This window comes from Oculina patagonica, chromosome 6 (genome assembly GCF_052425735.1).
Source record: "Oculina patagonica isolate OP01 chromosome 6, crgOcupat, whole genome shotgun sequence".
Taxonomy (NCBI): Eukaryota; Metazoa; Cnidaria; class Anthozoa; order Scleractinia; family Oculinidae; genus Oculina; species Oculina patagonica.
In genome coordinates, this window is record NC_135763.1 from 28936271 (window position 1) to 28952397 (window position 16127).

Sequence of the window (16127 nt, forward strand, 5' to 3'; positions counted from 1 at the left end):
AATTAGACCTCCTTTGGTGCGGAATCTCCATGTAAAATTTTTTTAGTCCCCCCTTAGGCTCTTCATGCACAATTCATCTCTGGTGATACATTAGACTTTCTAAAAGTCTTTCGTTCCTCGTTTCCTGTTTGGTGGTAGTAGACCCCCGCACTTTGTGAGCTTGACTTGTAAGCAAGTCTAACGATACATTTAACAAGATTGTGTTTGTTTCAGGGTGTTTGTCTGAAGAACTTTATGCTACCAGCAGTGAACTTATTGATCATCATGTTCAGGGGACAGGATGTCATGAATTGGAATCTGAAACTTCTGCCACAGATGCTGACTCTGCTAATGTGAAAATTAAGGATGATGATATGAACAATTTAGCAGGTGAAAACTGCAGTTGTTCCCCAGAAGATAGCACAAAATTATCAGAATCGAGAACTAGAGACGTGTCTGAAACTAATATTTCAAATTCACCAAGTGGAATAAAGAATGATATTGCACAAGACTCAATTAAATCCTCATTACATAGCAAAGACAAAGCGACTAAAGCTTACGAGCAACAAGGGGCAAGGCCCAAAGTTGTTGATAAGTCCAAGACTATGCAAGGATCAAGTAATACACACTTGAGCAACAAGAAAAGAAAGCAACTTGCTAAGCAGGAGAAAAAGCAAAGGAGAGCAGAAAGAAGAAAAGAGGAGTCAAGCCCTTGTCTTGAGTCTTCAGTTGCAGGGGAGCAAAGTACCAGTGCTGGCATTGTTGCTGATTTAGGACTTCTTGCAATATAGAGGCTGATAGATCTATTCTCATATTGTTGTCAAACAACATGAAATAAATTAAAATTATTTCCCAAAATGAGAAATGTCATTTGTTAATTTCACTCTACATGCCCAGGCAGATTCTGTCTATGCACTAACGCTTCAAAGAAAGCGTCCAAGAAATAAATTTTGAACTAAACCTTTTTGTACCCAAAATCGCGCTCAATACAAGGAATATTTAAAAGGGCGGTTTATGTTTTAAAATAAACCGACAGAAACGTTATTCGCAAGTTGTGAGTTTTAACTTGGTTTAAAAAGCTTGCGACGTGTTGCGCGAGTAAAATGTTGCGCAAAAAATCGAAGTTGTCCCGTGTAACACCAACCGCCTTTAGGCTGGCAGTTTTCGCTAGCGACAGAGTCGTAATCCTAGTCGTATTTTTGGAAATTCTTTTTTTTAACCAGCGCGTATGTCCTAGTGAAAGTCGGAAATCTGAGTCGTAAGCGGTATCATCAGCTCGACGGAATCGGATTCGGTAAATCGGAACGTTTCCATTTTCTTCTGATTCTGCTTATGATTCCGTCGCTTTATGATCCAGAGAAAACTAGATTGACGGAGTTGCAAGCAGAAGCGGAAAAACAAACCAATCACAATGCTAGCTCTCGGACCCTCCGAGTACTTCCTTTCTGCTTGCGACTCCGACAACTTCTTTTTTTTTGGGGGGGGGGGAGGGGGGGGGGGGGAGAGAACCCCCAAATTTGGGTCAGTTGGACCACAGTAGCACAGAGAAAAAATCAAAGGCTCTGAGCAAAGTCGTGAATGTGGTATTATAAACTGATAGCCCAGAATTACCCAAAATTGTAAATGTCTGCTGACAAATGACAATTTTTGAAATCAGTGTCTATAAAATCTGTTAAACGTACTTGATAGTTGAAGCAAGTTTAAAGTTCTAGCTGATAAGTTATAAATAACCCAATATTCTAACTGAAAACTAACCATCCAGTAGTCCATCGAGACCTTCTAGCTAAGCAGCTAAGAAGTGAAGATTATTTTCAGAGCTGAAATGCCGAGAGAGACACGTATAGTGAAAACCATCCTTGGAGACCCAGGGGCAGTTTATAGTGGGGCGAAACGAAGGAAAACCGGGCAGAAATCGTAGCGACGAAAGTTTTCAAGTACTTGAAAACTTTCGTCGCTACGATTTCTGCCCGGTTTTCCTTCGTTTCGCCCCACTAACTGCCCCTGGGTCTCCGAAAACAAAAACAAGATATGAGGCACCTTAAGATGCTGCGAAGCTGGTAATGGAAAGACGCTACGGATTTTTTTCACCAAATTCCACATTTGCTAAAGGGTTCTTTAATTAAGAACCGGGTTACTCAACCGTTTTATGCAGGACAGTGGTATTATTCGACAAACATTTTTCTCTGTTAAAGAATGGCAGACACTGTGACAGAAGGCAAATGATTAAAAGAAACTAACAGATGCCTCTTACTTCAGTGACTTCTAAGAATTGAAATTGGCAGGAAACAGTAAAGTCAACATAATTTATTATCAATTTAGAGGCCTGATACATGTAACAACTGAAAACTGCTGCTTATTTCCCTTTCTGGTATCTTTACTTGTAACCAAAAAGTTTTCTTTACCCCTTTACATGCCTCGAAAATCAACAATGCATTTTAATCAGCCTTATTCATTCATTTTCAATTAATCTCTATACATTGTCAGCCATTATAGATTTGGTGGCCATGTTGGATTAAATAAATCTTGGATCTAAACTAAAGCTTTTTATCTTTTACTCTTTATTTAAAAAACAATAACTTCCAAATATTTAATTTTTTCTAGCTGTACAGTCTGCTAAAAGTCAATTTAAAGAGAGCAGTGTTCACTGTTTCTGAAATTAGAGTAAATTTGAAATAAAATTCGTTGGCTGAAATTCTGACTGCTGATCATGTGTTTCATACAAGTTACTGCAGGATGTTCATTCCAGCCCACATCTCTTGACAGCCTAGCCTCATGCAGAGTTCAGTGATGTGTTGTATTGCAGGATATTGTTTTGGTGAATCTGTAAATGAATTCAAAATTCTATGTGCCTTGTTAAAATAACCTGTAGGACAACGTGCACGTACAACGTACAAACCAGCTAAGTGTAAGCAATTTGTTATTTATCAGCATGGCATGCAACCAGGTTCCTTTTTTTTTGGGGGGGGTGGAGGCATAGGACATGTACAGAAATTGACCTTAAGGTTACTATTGTTAGTGGCTATTACATTTTAGCGATTTTAGTGAGTTGGGCAAAAATCGCTTAATTTAGTTCTTGCTAAAATTTGTCTTGGTCAAATTTCAAGTACCTCCCCGGTCCCCCCTTCCACCCTAAAGGAACACTTATCTTCTCATGGTCGAGTTGAAAAATTCATTAACAAATGGATACTGGTAACTTTGTTCTTTCAGGCAATGCAAAGGTTCATTCAATGTCAAGATAGTTTGTTCTTTTACTGAACATTTATGTTCATCTTAGCCATATGTTCATCACCGGCCAGTAAAAGCTGGTTTACACGATATTACTATTTTTTGAAGTTTTTGGAAAATCGCTATATTAAAAAGTCGCTAAGTCTTGCTCAGAAAAAACACTTAAATTAATAGCCACCAACAATAGTAACCTTAAGGTAAGTACTCTCATCCTTTGAATTAATGTTATCTTTCTTTGAATGTCTACCCCATAGCACTCAGTGGATGTTGACAAAGCAAAAAATATACATGAGTGCAATGATACACCCCTGAAGAACTGCAATTACCGCATGTTAAACTTATATGTCCCTTTTTATGACAGACCATGTGAATGAAGAAAAAATTATTTTAAGGGACTGATGTATATAAATACTGTGTTTACAAATGTAGTTTTGCCTTCAATAGCAGAGCAAATTTATCATTCACATAAAGCTTACTACCTAATGAGCTACGAATGCCAGAGGAAATTTTGATTTTAAGATGTATAGATGTACTTGGGAACTTCGTTAACGAGAGTAAGACAACCATGAACGAATATAAAATTTTACTGGAACAAAAACTTGACGAACGTGCAAATTATCGATCGACCGAAAGACAAAGCAAGCCAACTATAGATATTAATTGTTTCAAAATGCATCAGTTTCATCTTAATTGCTGAGTGATACCAATCTGTAGTGGAAAATACAGCCTTATTTATTACTTACCGACTATTTGATAGATTTCAATGAAAGAAAATTTCATATCCGCGGACTTTCAAAATAAGCTATTGATACCTCGGCCATCCTTTCCGTTGCAATATTGTGTTTAAATGTGGATTCGAGCACTGGTCTCGCTAGTAAAACTCCTTCCAGAAAGGAAAAAAAATTCGTATTCTCCTGATGTACTCCCAAACTCCCATTACATCTTGGAAACCCCCTTCGTCCACGTTCATCCGCCATTTTGAACTTAATTAAAACTTAAGATAATATATAGATTTATCACAATATTGTGCCGTACGTAGACACTACGCATTTCATTCAGCGGTTTGGCACTGTTTATCAGAATAAAATTCTGCTGGGAAACAGTTTTTCCCAATACGGACCTCCCGGCCGGTGAATAACATATATTTATTAGCTTATAATTTCACATACTTCCCGCATTTTTACGCTTTTGACACATTTTATTTTACTTTACATTTAAGCATAGGCCCACGCGGAATATTTTCAATCCCTGATGATGACGTGCATCGGCGAAAGCTAGGATTTTTAGCGTAATGATTTTTACAGTAGTTTTAGGCGACATTTGAACTTTTATATTTATCTTACAGGATATACCTTATTTCTAGTATTTTTATATTAAGCAAAAATCAACCCCGCTAAGAATGTGCTGTTTCTAGGAACTTTTATTCTGGAGCAAGCTCTGCTCAGTTTTCTCACGTACCTTAATAGCTCATTAGACGACTGTCAGCTATCAGTAATTTCGTGCTTATTCTTCATTGCTGCAAATTTTCAATTTCTAATATTATGTTTTTTCGTTGAAATGTTTCGTACCGTTACGTTTTTTCTTCTAAAATTTACGTGATAAGAAATAATTTTATGTTATTTTTAAACGTAGAAAACTCTGCCTTCCCTCGAGAAACGCATGTGCTGCTTTTAGGTAATATTCTAGTGCTAGCAAGCTCTGCTCAGTGATAGAGAAACGCCACTAGGCATGCGCTGTTTCTTGGCAACGATCTGGCGTTAGCAAGTTCTGCTAAGTGATCGCACGTACCGTAATAACTCATTTGACGACTGTCAACTGTCAGTAATTTTCTATTTTCTCATTAAAATATTTCATTCCGTCACGTTTTTATTCTTTGTAACTTAAGACTTATCTAAAGAATCGGAAACTAAAATTTATCTGATAAGAAATAATTTTTAGGTATTTTGAATGAAGAAAACTCTGCCTTCCCTGAAGAAACTCCATTTGGCATATGCTGTTTCTAGGCAAAATTTTGGCGCTAGAAAGCTCTGCTCAATGATCGCGTTTACCTTTATGGCTCATTTGTCAACTGTTAGCTGTCAGCTGTCATTTTTGTTTTTTAATTGGCTTATTAGGACTCCTTTAAAAAGAGAACGTCTAAGATGGTATCCCATTCTCAACAGAGAACCAACTACTAACGGAGATCTCACTTGACGCAGAAGAGGTTCATCAAAGAAGAAAAAGTACAGTGCAGTAAGTTACGTCTTTTATCATGTTTATAAGACACTTTCCTCTGCAGAGGCCTCTCTCTTTTTTCGTAAGGGATGGGAAATAGGGATTTTAAAAGTGAGCGCGCGGACCCTGGGATATAACGGCTGCCTGATGTAGTACCTCTCGAAGTATAAACCAATGCCTGAACATGAGGAAGTGGACGCATTCCTCACAACCAATTTTTACGAAAGTATAAAATACCAAAAAAATACTGAGTCGATAACAGCTTATGTATCACAATACCTGAAATGTTTGTTGAAAGCCTTAATTCTTTGTATTTTTTTAGAAGGTGGATAATGTTTTAATAAAAGAGAAACAGGGAAGTTACCTACCCTTTGGCCGTTTTTCGATGATTTTCATAGTATGAATGTTTACTCGTTTTTTCACACGTATGTGGATAAAAACAGAAAATTTTATCACAGGTATCGGAGAGAAAAAACTGCGTTGGCTCAAGTGTCGATAGTCAAGGGTTACAATTGTTACTGTTGATAGTTAATTAATGTGTTCAAAAGGGGAATGTGAAGTTTCTGACGGTGCTATTGTTCGCGGATCATCGATCGTTAAGGTATGAAGCAAAAGCATTGATAAAAAATTTGTTCAATAAATAACAAAACTTTATCCCGCTTTTTGATCCCAATTTCTTTTATAAACTGGTACCAGTTCTCGAAGGATTTCTTGTTTTCGTGGGGAAGGTTGCAGATCGAGACATTTTGCTTTGGAAACTCAAGGTGTTACGTTGCTATGAATTGCAACCTCCCCATGAAAAAAAATTCAGTTAATATTCATACAGGTACCACCAAATTTTTTTTTGATTTTGGTTAACGCCAGAGTCTAGCTGGGGTTGCACATTATATAACGAAACATGCTACAAACGGTTCAGTGCAATGTTATCAAATACCTACATTAGAAGCTATAAAAATACAAAACGATGTTTTACACTTAAGTACGAGGAAATGCAACGGGTCTATAGGCAAGCGACGCCCTGAAAGCAATTTTGTATAGTTTGCGAAGAAGCTTGGCAGTAATCGTGCAAACAAACTTATAAAATTAATCTCCCCCCCCCCCCTCACCCCTCACCCCTCGCTCGCTCGCTGATACACTGTGGACAGTGTATCAGCCATGCCGCAGCGATTTTTTTTATTTTTTATTATTTTATTTTTTTTTATTGAATGAAATACAAACATTTACATTAAAACGACACACAAAAAAAATACAGGAAATAAAAAATTAAAGGAATAAAAGTACAACAAAGGAAAGGAAAATTACATAATCACTTGTTTACATGAATATTTAAAAAACAATATATATATATATCTAGTGCCTACCTCTCTTACTTAATTAACACTAACTGAACTTTAACTTATAAAAAAAAAAACTGTAATTAATAAGACGATTTTCAACTTTTTTGCGTTGAAAAATCAAGAGGCTGTGGACAGTGTATCAGCCATGCCGCAGCGATAACACTCGGCCACCTCTGAAATCCTTGGGTTGGTTATATTTGATTACTTTTCGCCAGAAACTGACGAAAATCGAGTACGATGCCATACCTAAAATTTTTACAATAGTCATATTGGTTCTACAGAGCATTCTGACACAAGTAAAATGAGATCTGGAGTAGCCCTGAATTCTGCAATCTTGGCTCATTTCCAAGTCGAATTACAATAATAATGTATTTTTTGGATAATTGAAACCTGTTACTTAAAATGAAACAAAAATCCATTACTAGGAACACAGTCGTACATTTTCTACAATTTTATTATACAATGCAACACGGGTCAAGTTATTTTTCTGTCGTGGTTTAGTGTCCATAGTTTATGTCAGTCATTTTAAAAATAACATTTGTTAACGTGTCGGCATTGATAGTACTAAAATCACTCATAAACACTAATATTGAAAACAATATGTAGACAAAATATTTAAATAATTAAAATATTTGCTACTCTGCAAGGCAGAAATTCCTTTCTTTTTGTTTTGAGCGGAAAGAGAAGGAATACCCTGTCTCACAAGTCGATTTTCACAAAAACTAAGTACAAAAATATAACTATGCGCGAAAGGAACTTTTTTTCTTATTAATTTTACGAAGGTGACACTTATTAAAAATAATTATTCAAAAATTCTCTTATTTACATTTGTTTATATAAAGTTTGATGTCATGTCCAAGGGAGTGGGGGTGGGGAGGGTGTGGTAACTCCTCTAAAATGATAGAGCAGCCAGTCGGAAAATTTCGAAAACACCTCTAAAAGGCACCAGAACCTTGTTTTGTGGGTGTGGCCCAAATTTATTTTGAACTTAAGAGGTACTAATTCTAAAATATCAAATTATCTGCAACTGGCAATTTTAATAGTGATAAAGATGAATCTGTTGAACATTTTCCTCTAAAAGACTTTTTTGAATGATGCAGAAATAAAAGTTATTTGCATAAAAATTTGGTTACGCTTCAGTTTCCAGATCAATAACCTTAAAGGACCCTAGTCAGCCATGCCTTTGTTTCTGTTTACATACGAGAGTTTTGGCATTACATTTTACGCAGAGCGTGTCTAAAAGGAAGAGATCACTGTGAAACTGTTAAAGGTAAATAAACACATTTCCAGTAACCAGGGCTGCAAATAATCTTTTTCACTTGAAAGGACATATGTCCTACTTAGCCACCATCTTGGTCGGACAAAACAAAATTGTGGTCGGACATATTTTTATTCATCGTCGCAGTAAAAAGATTTTTGATTAAAAAATTGTCCGGACATTATGTCCGACCTCACTTGGGATTTCCTCGGACATGAGCAAATTTTGGTTGGCCAATGTCCGATGACCGACTGTTATTTGAAACCCTGATTAACACAAATTTAAGCAATGCAATAAGATTGAAGTTCACCATACAATTTTCATTCTATGGTATCGAAAATGACGGAGGCTGACTAGGATCCTTAAAAGGTGCCTAAAAGGTACTGCAACAACTCTAGTGGTATTTGTTTAGGTTTTAGCACCCTTAGCGGTACCATTTCACAATTTTTTCCCTAAATGGTAAAGCGCCCACCACCATCATTTCTATAGGGGAGCCCTCCTGAGTGTCAAATCTTGAAATTGTATGCCCTTACTTGTGTAATTCTTCTGTTAGCTACTAAACAAGTTTGTTTTTAACATTATGTTCACAAACTCCTCCTGGTCGATTTCATTGTCACCATCTTTGTCAGCTTCTTGTATCATTTCTTTGAGTTCCTGTTCATTTAACTTCACACCACAGAGTCTGGAAACCTGCTTTAGATTGGTCAGCGAGATTTTTCCTGTTTTATCTGAAAGGAAAACATTCTTGGATATAACTGCTTAGTTGTAACTTAGCTAAGGTTGAAGAGAAACTTCCTGTTGGTGGCCGAAGCAGTGTCACAATGTCGCATGCTTCTGAGAACCGATGTTGCTCATCCTACGGCTGTAAATGTCGCTGTCATTTTTCCAGTGTTCCAAATTGCTACAGCAATTTGCGGAACTTAATTTTCGCAATTAAGAATGATAAAGAAGAAGAATAATCCCCTGTCAAGAGAAGTCCAGGGGCGTAGACCTGGAAATGTTGAAAATCTGAGCTCTCAGAAATGCCATTTCCTGCATTTCGAGTGATTTTCAGCAATATTTTTCGTATATACCGGTATATTTACAAGCCACTTTTTACCTATTGGTAAATGCACATCCTTCTAATGTCACTGTCACTTTTAAGTGTTTATTATGTCGCTGTCGCAATTTCAGTGCCATTATGATGTCGCCTGTTGCTGTTAAGTAATCCCAGTGTCGCCACTTTCAGGGTCATGTCGCTTGTCGCTTTTACCCCTTGGAAGGCCTCTCTAAGGTAAGTGGACCTGTAGTCATGGTCCCAGCCACGTGACATATTTTCTGGACTCAAAAACCTATTTCAAAATTGGCCTGGAGGACCCAGTGTTTATTAAATTCCTCCATTTAGGTATTTGTGTCCAAAACAACCAAACCTCTTGTTATGGACACCTCTACAATCCAGACACCTCTATATTATGGAAGGTTCACTTGGTACCAGAGAAATGAGAATTCACCATAATCTCTACCCCTATGATATTTGGACACCTCCATAATATCCTTACTAAGCTCTTGCCCTTTGGTGACATGCATCGTTGCTGAGTCTCACACATGGTTTGACATGCATTGTTGCTGAGTCTCGCGCATGGTTTGACGATAAAACTACTGTGATTCCCTGCAGGTGCGCACTATAGAGGGAATCGGGTATTGAAGAGGTTCAACTGTATTTAGTTGAACACCTGCCTTTAATTAGAATACTTAATTTTTGCCTCTGCAAAGCACCCAGCTAGACAGTTATATCCAATATTTTTTTATGATTTGTGATTTCTGTTCTCTCCTCTAAGCAGGGAAAAAATATTGTAGGTAGATGCTCACCTGTATCAAACATCTTGAAACCCTAAAGTAAAAAAGTGAAGAATAAGTTGAGTACCTGGGATTGTATGTGCACAAAATACACAGGGTTCATACACTTTTTCAGGCCAAAAAGTCAAGGACTTTCCAGGACCCTTCCTTGGAAATTTCAAGGACTTTTTTCATGAAATTTACCCCAAATCAACGATTTCCAGTCTGTTGTGCCGTTGATGTGTGTGCTGAAGAACAAAAAAACCCACTTATTTTGGGGGTCTTCTGTTTTGACGTTCAATAAAAAAAAACCAAGGACTTTCAAGGACTGAAAACCAATTTCAAGTACTTTCAAGGCCTTGAAATCAAGCTCCTGAAATTCAAGGGTTTTCAAGGCGAGTACGAACCATAATGACACTACTGTGTGTTACCATGGAAACTAGCTGCATGGAAGCATGTTAACCCATGTCAAATAATCAAAAGTTTTCACCCACTTTGCAGAATATTTTAACCTGGTGGTTGTTAAGCTGACACCTCTGGAATTTTTGGAGGGGTGGGGCTTAATTTAGGGCGCATGGATATTCTCTTGAACAACACAACTCTAGAAACACATGCACATACCTGAACAATTTCATTATGGACATCTCTGCCATCCCCTTGTCTGGCAATGATAAATTCCAAGAACTCGTCAAATTCAATTGACCTGTAAGCATTTAATGTTGAACATATTACATATTACTTTTAATCTTGGCCCTTTTGAGAGTAAAACAAAAGAATTAAATAATAATAAAATGTAAAGTGAGGGGTGACTTGAAGCATGGCAGGAGCGGTGTGTCATTTAAAAAGTTAAATTAATTAAAAACTTACCCTGATTTGTCAATATCCAAATCAGCTGTGAATGCGAAAAAAACCGAATTAGTATACAAGTAATATTACAATGGCATATCAAAATATGCAGTGCTCGAAATTAGAAAAAATCCAGGTTGTCCTTATGGCAAATGCCGGACAACCTAAACCCTGAGTTTGGTTGCACTGCTGAGGGCTTGGTTGTCCGTATTAAGTGTTGTATTTTTTTGTTACACAGTTAATTTTTGTTCTCAGGTCATGAGACGATAACATTTATTTTACAATTCACACGGTGTGAAACTGCTCATCCTAAACAAAACTGCAGAATTCCTTTATAGTAAATGAACACAACACTTTCACTCATTTACAAATCCCTACACACGCAAAAACACACCAAACTCAAAACAGCTAAAATATAAATTATTTCCAGACAACAGCCAGACAAGATGCATCTCAATTACACGTGGGTCACAAATCTGTTCGCTTAAAAAAGCCAAAAATTCTGAACTTTAGGTTGAAATATGAAAGAAACTTGAATTTAAACTTTGCTCATAATTAAATTTCACTTAAGATAAAGGCAAGAAATGAATTCCAAAGCGCCAAGATATTTTGAATTTTGAAGTCATGCAAATCTGCATGCGTAATTAACTAGTCACTTTCAACACGCGTCAAAATAAGACAACACGGCAAGCTTTTCTCGGCTTATTGCACTCGACAAACGTCCAATTAACTGTTTCAACCTTTGCTTTCCTTTTCTTAAGAATTGTGATGGATTGACATGTTTAAGCTTACATTTTCTTTGGTTTATTCTGTTGGGTGATCACGGAAATGTAAGTTCTTTGGTTGTCCGGCGTTTTTTTCTCGGGCAACCAGGCCTTAAAATTTCTAAAAAACTGGTTGCCTGAACGAGCTTTTAGTCGTCTCGGACGACTGGACAACCGCTAATTTTGAGCACTGAATATGTATGTACCGTAAAAACCCGCAGATAAGCCGCACCTTTTTTCCAAAAATTTTCGCTCGAAAGCGGGGGGTGCGGCTTATCAGCGGGAACATTCGGAAAAGGTGCCGTAAATTTTTGTTAACTGATGCTAATTTATGGAAAATTATGTAAATTAAAAAACATAAAACTACAAGAGAGTACCGGTCTTTGCTTTTGCAAGTTTGACAGCTCCTATACTGTTTGCAGTGTCGACAATGGCCGATAACTTTAACAGTAATATTGATACTTTTACGAGCGAGAAAATACCACGAGTATTCACGAGTAAGATGGCCAATTGTTTCTTTCTCATTTTGCACTTTGATGAAAAATTCGTCGAACTGATTACGAAACTCTCTTTATGCAACAAGTTTATCTCCAATAGATGGCTCCCAAATCTCTTTCATTTGTCAATATGATAGCCACGAAACCCGAACGCCTCCATCGCCATCTTGTTTTGCTTTTCGTTCTCGCCCTAGTCCCATATTTCGCGTCCGATCAAATGCCTGGTTACTAAGCTACGAACGTTCTGCAAACGCAAGTTCTTGTTGTTGTCACACAAAAATGGAAAAACTGCGTTGAATGAAGAAATACCTGTCAACAAATGCCAGAAAAAGATCACCCATAATATGTCAAAGTTGGTTTTCATTATATTAAAGAGCTCAAATTGTGGGTAAGACTGAAGTATTTTCTGTTTCAATGTTCACTCAACTTTGGATTTTTGACTCGACTTTGGATTTTCTTTGATTTAGTTTCAAAAAACTTTTTTCCAACATTTGAGTTGTTAAACTCAGGGTGCGGCTTATCTGCGGGTGCGGCTTATACGCGGGTGTTTATGGTATCTTAGTATCTGTATGGTATGGCTGGCACATAGCTACATTGTACCCAGTACACCAAGCCAGTTACTTTAGCGTTAAGTGACTAGGAGTATTTCTATTCCTTATTAGTAGAAACTCAGCTGTGTTCTATTGGAAATCCGCGAATCTGATTGGTTCTCCCACTGTTTTCTATTCGCCGATAGAAAACAGTCACGCGCGCGAGTAGCTCTTTAAGCGGTAATTTTCTTGATTTTTGTCTTCAAAATGCACAATATTGTAGGTTTTGGACTGCAATCCTTTAGAGTTTCTACTAAAACAATTAGACTACTCGCCCTCGTTTTCTATGAGCGATAGTCAACTCGGCTGCGCCTCGTTGACTATTTGCTCATAGAAAACTCGGGCTCGTAGTCTAATTGTTAACTAGATGGGATGCTAGTCCATCGTAGGGGTTACCCCCATCATTATTTCCCTGGTACCCATTTATACACCTGGGTGGAAAGAGGCACTATGGGAGTTAAGTGTCTTGCCACTTGAGAATACAACACATTGACCCTGGCCAAGGCGCTAACCAATAGGCCACTGAACTTTCCACTGAAGTTATTAACTAGCAAATTATAAAGAACTCTGCTTGGCTGTTTTTAGTTACTGCACTGCCTCTCTTGGCCGTGCTATTCATGTAAAAACATTAACAATAGTTTACATTTTCAAATTACATTAAAAAGATGATATTTAACACCTGTGTTGTTTAAATTAAGCAATTCATTCTGACTTGAGTATTAATTGTGCTTACCTATCATATCCTCTATGGATTCTTTTGAAATTTTAAATCCTAATGCCCTCATAGCCTTCCTGAGTTCTCTTGCATCAATTGACCTACAAATTAATCATTCATGATAGTTAAATGCTTTTATATAATCATGTATGTACACTAAAAACTGATTTGAGAACATATTTTATTATTTTGCCTGAACTTTAAGTTAATTATACTGAATAGTACTTACCCACTCTTATCTGTATCAAAAACATCGAAGACCAGCTTCAGATCTCTAATCTCCTGAGGTGTAAGTTGTTCATATGCTCTAGAGGTGACTTTGCCCTTCATGAATCTTCTCTGATTCCGCAGTTCAGCATCAAACAAGGCTTGTGAAAGCTGTCAAATACAAAGAATATAGTTAAATATTTCCCTTGGTACAGTTTGCTTCTGGTGTGTTGTTATTGCCGGGTACCGGTATATATAAAATAACAATGACTATAAAAATTAAACAAAGGAAAATACCAGGTCCCAAAGTGTACCAAGGGTAAAATTGAACTACAACACATTACATAAACACTACAAAAGCCACCCCGGTCTAGTATCCTATACCCGCCAACTCTCATGCCTTAGGCACCTGCAAGCTAAAAAATTTGATCCCACGCCAACTCGCACTTACAAACCAATTTTTTATGCCTAGTCGAAAGATGTGATCAGTTACTACAACCACATTGATAAATGGCACACTTGCTAAAAATATGTGATCTCAAACCAATGTGAGAAACAAAAACTCCATAGTATCCAACCCGGGGTTGTGTGAAGAGGCCCTTAGAAAAAGCGTTTAAAATGATAATAGCGTCCTTACTGCAAGTGTCAAACAGGTTGAAAAGGAATCTTTTTGTTGTGATGGAATTATTGGTTCTATTATTTGCTCACAACCAACTCATCTGTTGAAGGGTGACAGAGCCACCTTAAAATAGTGAAATGAAAGTCTGGGTTCACACCTAAAAAATCAAAATGTGGGAGATCGTTGTTTTTTTTTTTGCATTAACGTATCTCTTTTAAACCACAAAGACAGATTAAAAATAGAGCTCTGCCGGATTCATTCTCAAAAACGTTTCAAGTCAATTTAGTTGCCAAAAATTATAGGGCTAACTCAGGTCGACTCTCGAAACAGGGGGTTAAAAAAGTCTCCAATTTATTCATTCTTACCCTTTCTCTCGAAGAAGTACCACTTCGACTGCTACTTGCTACACTGAGTGTCTCAGATGCCATTTGCTGTACCATGGTCCTGTTTGGAACGCTTCCCAGTTGCAAAGAACTTTCACGATCAACTCCAGACTTGCTTGATTTCTTTTTTGCCTTTTTCTTTCCCACTTTTTTCGGCATGATGAGTGAAATTACCTCCAAAGTATCTCACATGGACATCTCTCACGGAAATAACGGTACGAATAAGGACGAAAAGGGGTGAAAAAGAGGTTATCTGTGAGGAACTAGCCGTCCGCCATATTGTTTACTTCGTTGTCAAGAAGTATACTCGACCCAGTCCTCTCACGTCCTCTCCCGCTTGTAGGGGGGGGGGGGGGACAGGGGGGGGCGGGAGCCCAGGAGAAATGGGGCGAAAAGCGGGAGGAGAGGGGGCGGGAAGCGGGATTTTTAAGGTGGCGGGCACCGGGAGAAAACGAGTAAAATTTCGTAACATTTCATTATATTTCGCAATGGACATGGAACAAACAGGAGAGAACTGCTACGGAAAGGGGCGGGAGGCGGGAGTAAAAGGTGCGGGAAGCGGGAGAAAAAGGTACGGGAGGCGGGAGGTTCAGACCCCCCTGTCCCCCCCCACTTGTACGGGTAATTATTCCAGCTGATTATTCCCTGTTTTTCAGCAGTTTAGTGCACTCATGCTCTGAGGCTAAAACATTTTTTTAGACGGCAGTCGTTTTTGAGTTCTTGTAAAAGCTGTCGCCGTTGTCAAGGATGTAAATGAGTTTTCACTTTTTAAGAATAGCAGAAGTCAATTTTCCCATATAAATACAACTAATATCACCTTATTCAAATTGCCATAAACAATTAAAGGAAAGACAACATTTTTATCATATCAAAATATAAAACAATCGCAGAAGTTCATTTTACCACTGATATAAATACAACTAATCACCTAACTCAAATTGCCATGAACAACCAAAAGAAAGACCACATTTTTATACATGTTTTATTTAACTTCGTTCACATTTTAGTTCGGGCTGCGTACTTGTCTAGAAAAGGTTAGCTAGGGACTGTGCAATAATTATCAGGAGGGGGCTAAAAAATGAGCCTAGCAAGGAGGAATATTACACAATACCCCTCTCCCTCACAGCAATTAAGGCAAATTAGCTCTGACCCCCCTTCAAACCTTCCAAACGAACGAGCGAAAATCCCTTGTTATGAAATGTTTGAATTTAAGCACGTCTTAAAACAAATTATTGTTCTCAAATAGTTCTACCAAATTTCCACACTAGTCTGAGAAGCCATATCAAAAACTCGTGCTCCGTTTTTCACCAGGGGTTCCAAACACCTCGATACAATAAAAGTACCCCGCCTTCGGTGTCATGCCTTCATCTCTTCCTCAGTGTTTGGAATCAGCGATGGGGAAATTTTGCTCAGAATTTTACAATTATTTGTTTATACAAACGCAGGATATTACGAAGTGAAGAGCAAAAATCCTGATATTAGGAAATAATGAGGCCAAAATATTTAGACCGTAGTCGTTTTTGAGTTCTTGTGGAAGCCGTCAATCAGTGAAAGTTTTCGGCAATTCTGGTTTTCTCCTGCAAATTGGTTTTTGGTCTCTTATTTATGGCCAATTTTCAAACTTTACCTTTTATGATGTCAAAAGTTTATCAAATAATCATACCTTTTAATGCATTTA

General features: G+C 37.6%; 2 protein-coding genes across 2 annotated transcripts in view; one reads left to right on the forward strand and one right to left on the reverse strand.

The window, feature by feature from the left end:
* LOC144658187 (OTU domain-containing protein 3-like) overlaps nucleotides 1-844 on the forward strand; it is a 9500-nt gene extending 8656 nt beyond the window's left edge. The window contains exon 6 of the mRNA XM_078518552.1: nucleotides 214-844. Within this exon, the coding sequence (XP_078374678.1) occupies nucleotides 214-770 (557 nt within the window). The 3' untranslated portion in view covers nucleotides 771-844. The remainder of the gene's footprint in view (nucleotides 1-213) is intronic.
* Nucleotides 845-7193: 6349 nt separating this feature from the next.
* LOC144658336 (uncharacterized) lies at nucleotides 7194-14760 on the reverse strand. The gene is made up of 7 exons (XM_078518758.1): nucleotides 14432-14760; nucleotides 13470-13618; nucleotides 13259-13341; nucleotides 10696-10720; nucleotides 10450-10531; nucleotides 9862-9883; nucleotides 7194-8741 (listed from the first exon to the last, which is right to left on the reverse strand). Exons 1-7 carry the CDS (start codon nucleotides 14606-14608, stop codon nucleotides 8563-8565), a joined length of 717 nt encoding a protein of 238 aa, XP_078374884.1. The 5' UTR covers nucleotides 14609-14760; the 3' UTR covers nucleotides 7194-8562.
* Nucleotides 14761-16127: the final 1367 nt, after the last annotated feature.

Coding starts and splice junctions, on each gene's coding strand:
- LOC144658336 (XM_078518758.1), bottom strand. CDS start 14,608: ATGCCGAAAAAAGTGGGAAAGAAAAAGGCAAAAAAGAAATCAAGCAAG. Junction 13,619..14,431: donor GTACTTCTTCGAGAGAAAGG/GTAAGAATGAAT, acceptor TGTATTTGACAG/CTTTCACAAGCCTTGTTTGA. Junction 10,532..10,695: donor TTGGATATTGACAAATCAGG/GTAAGTTTTTAA, acceptor AAATGCTTACAG/GTCAATTGAATTTGACGAGT.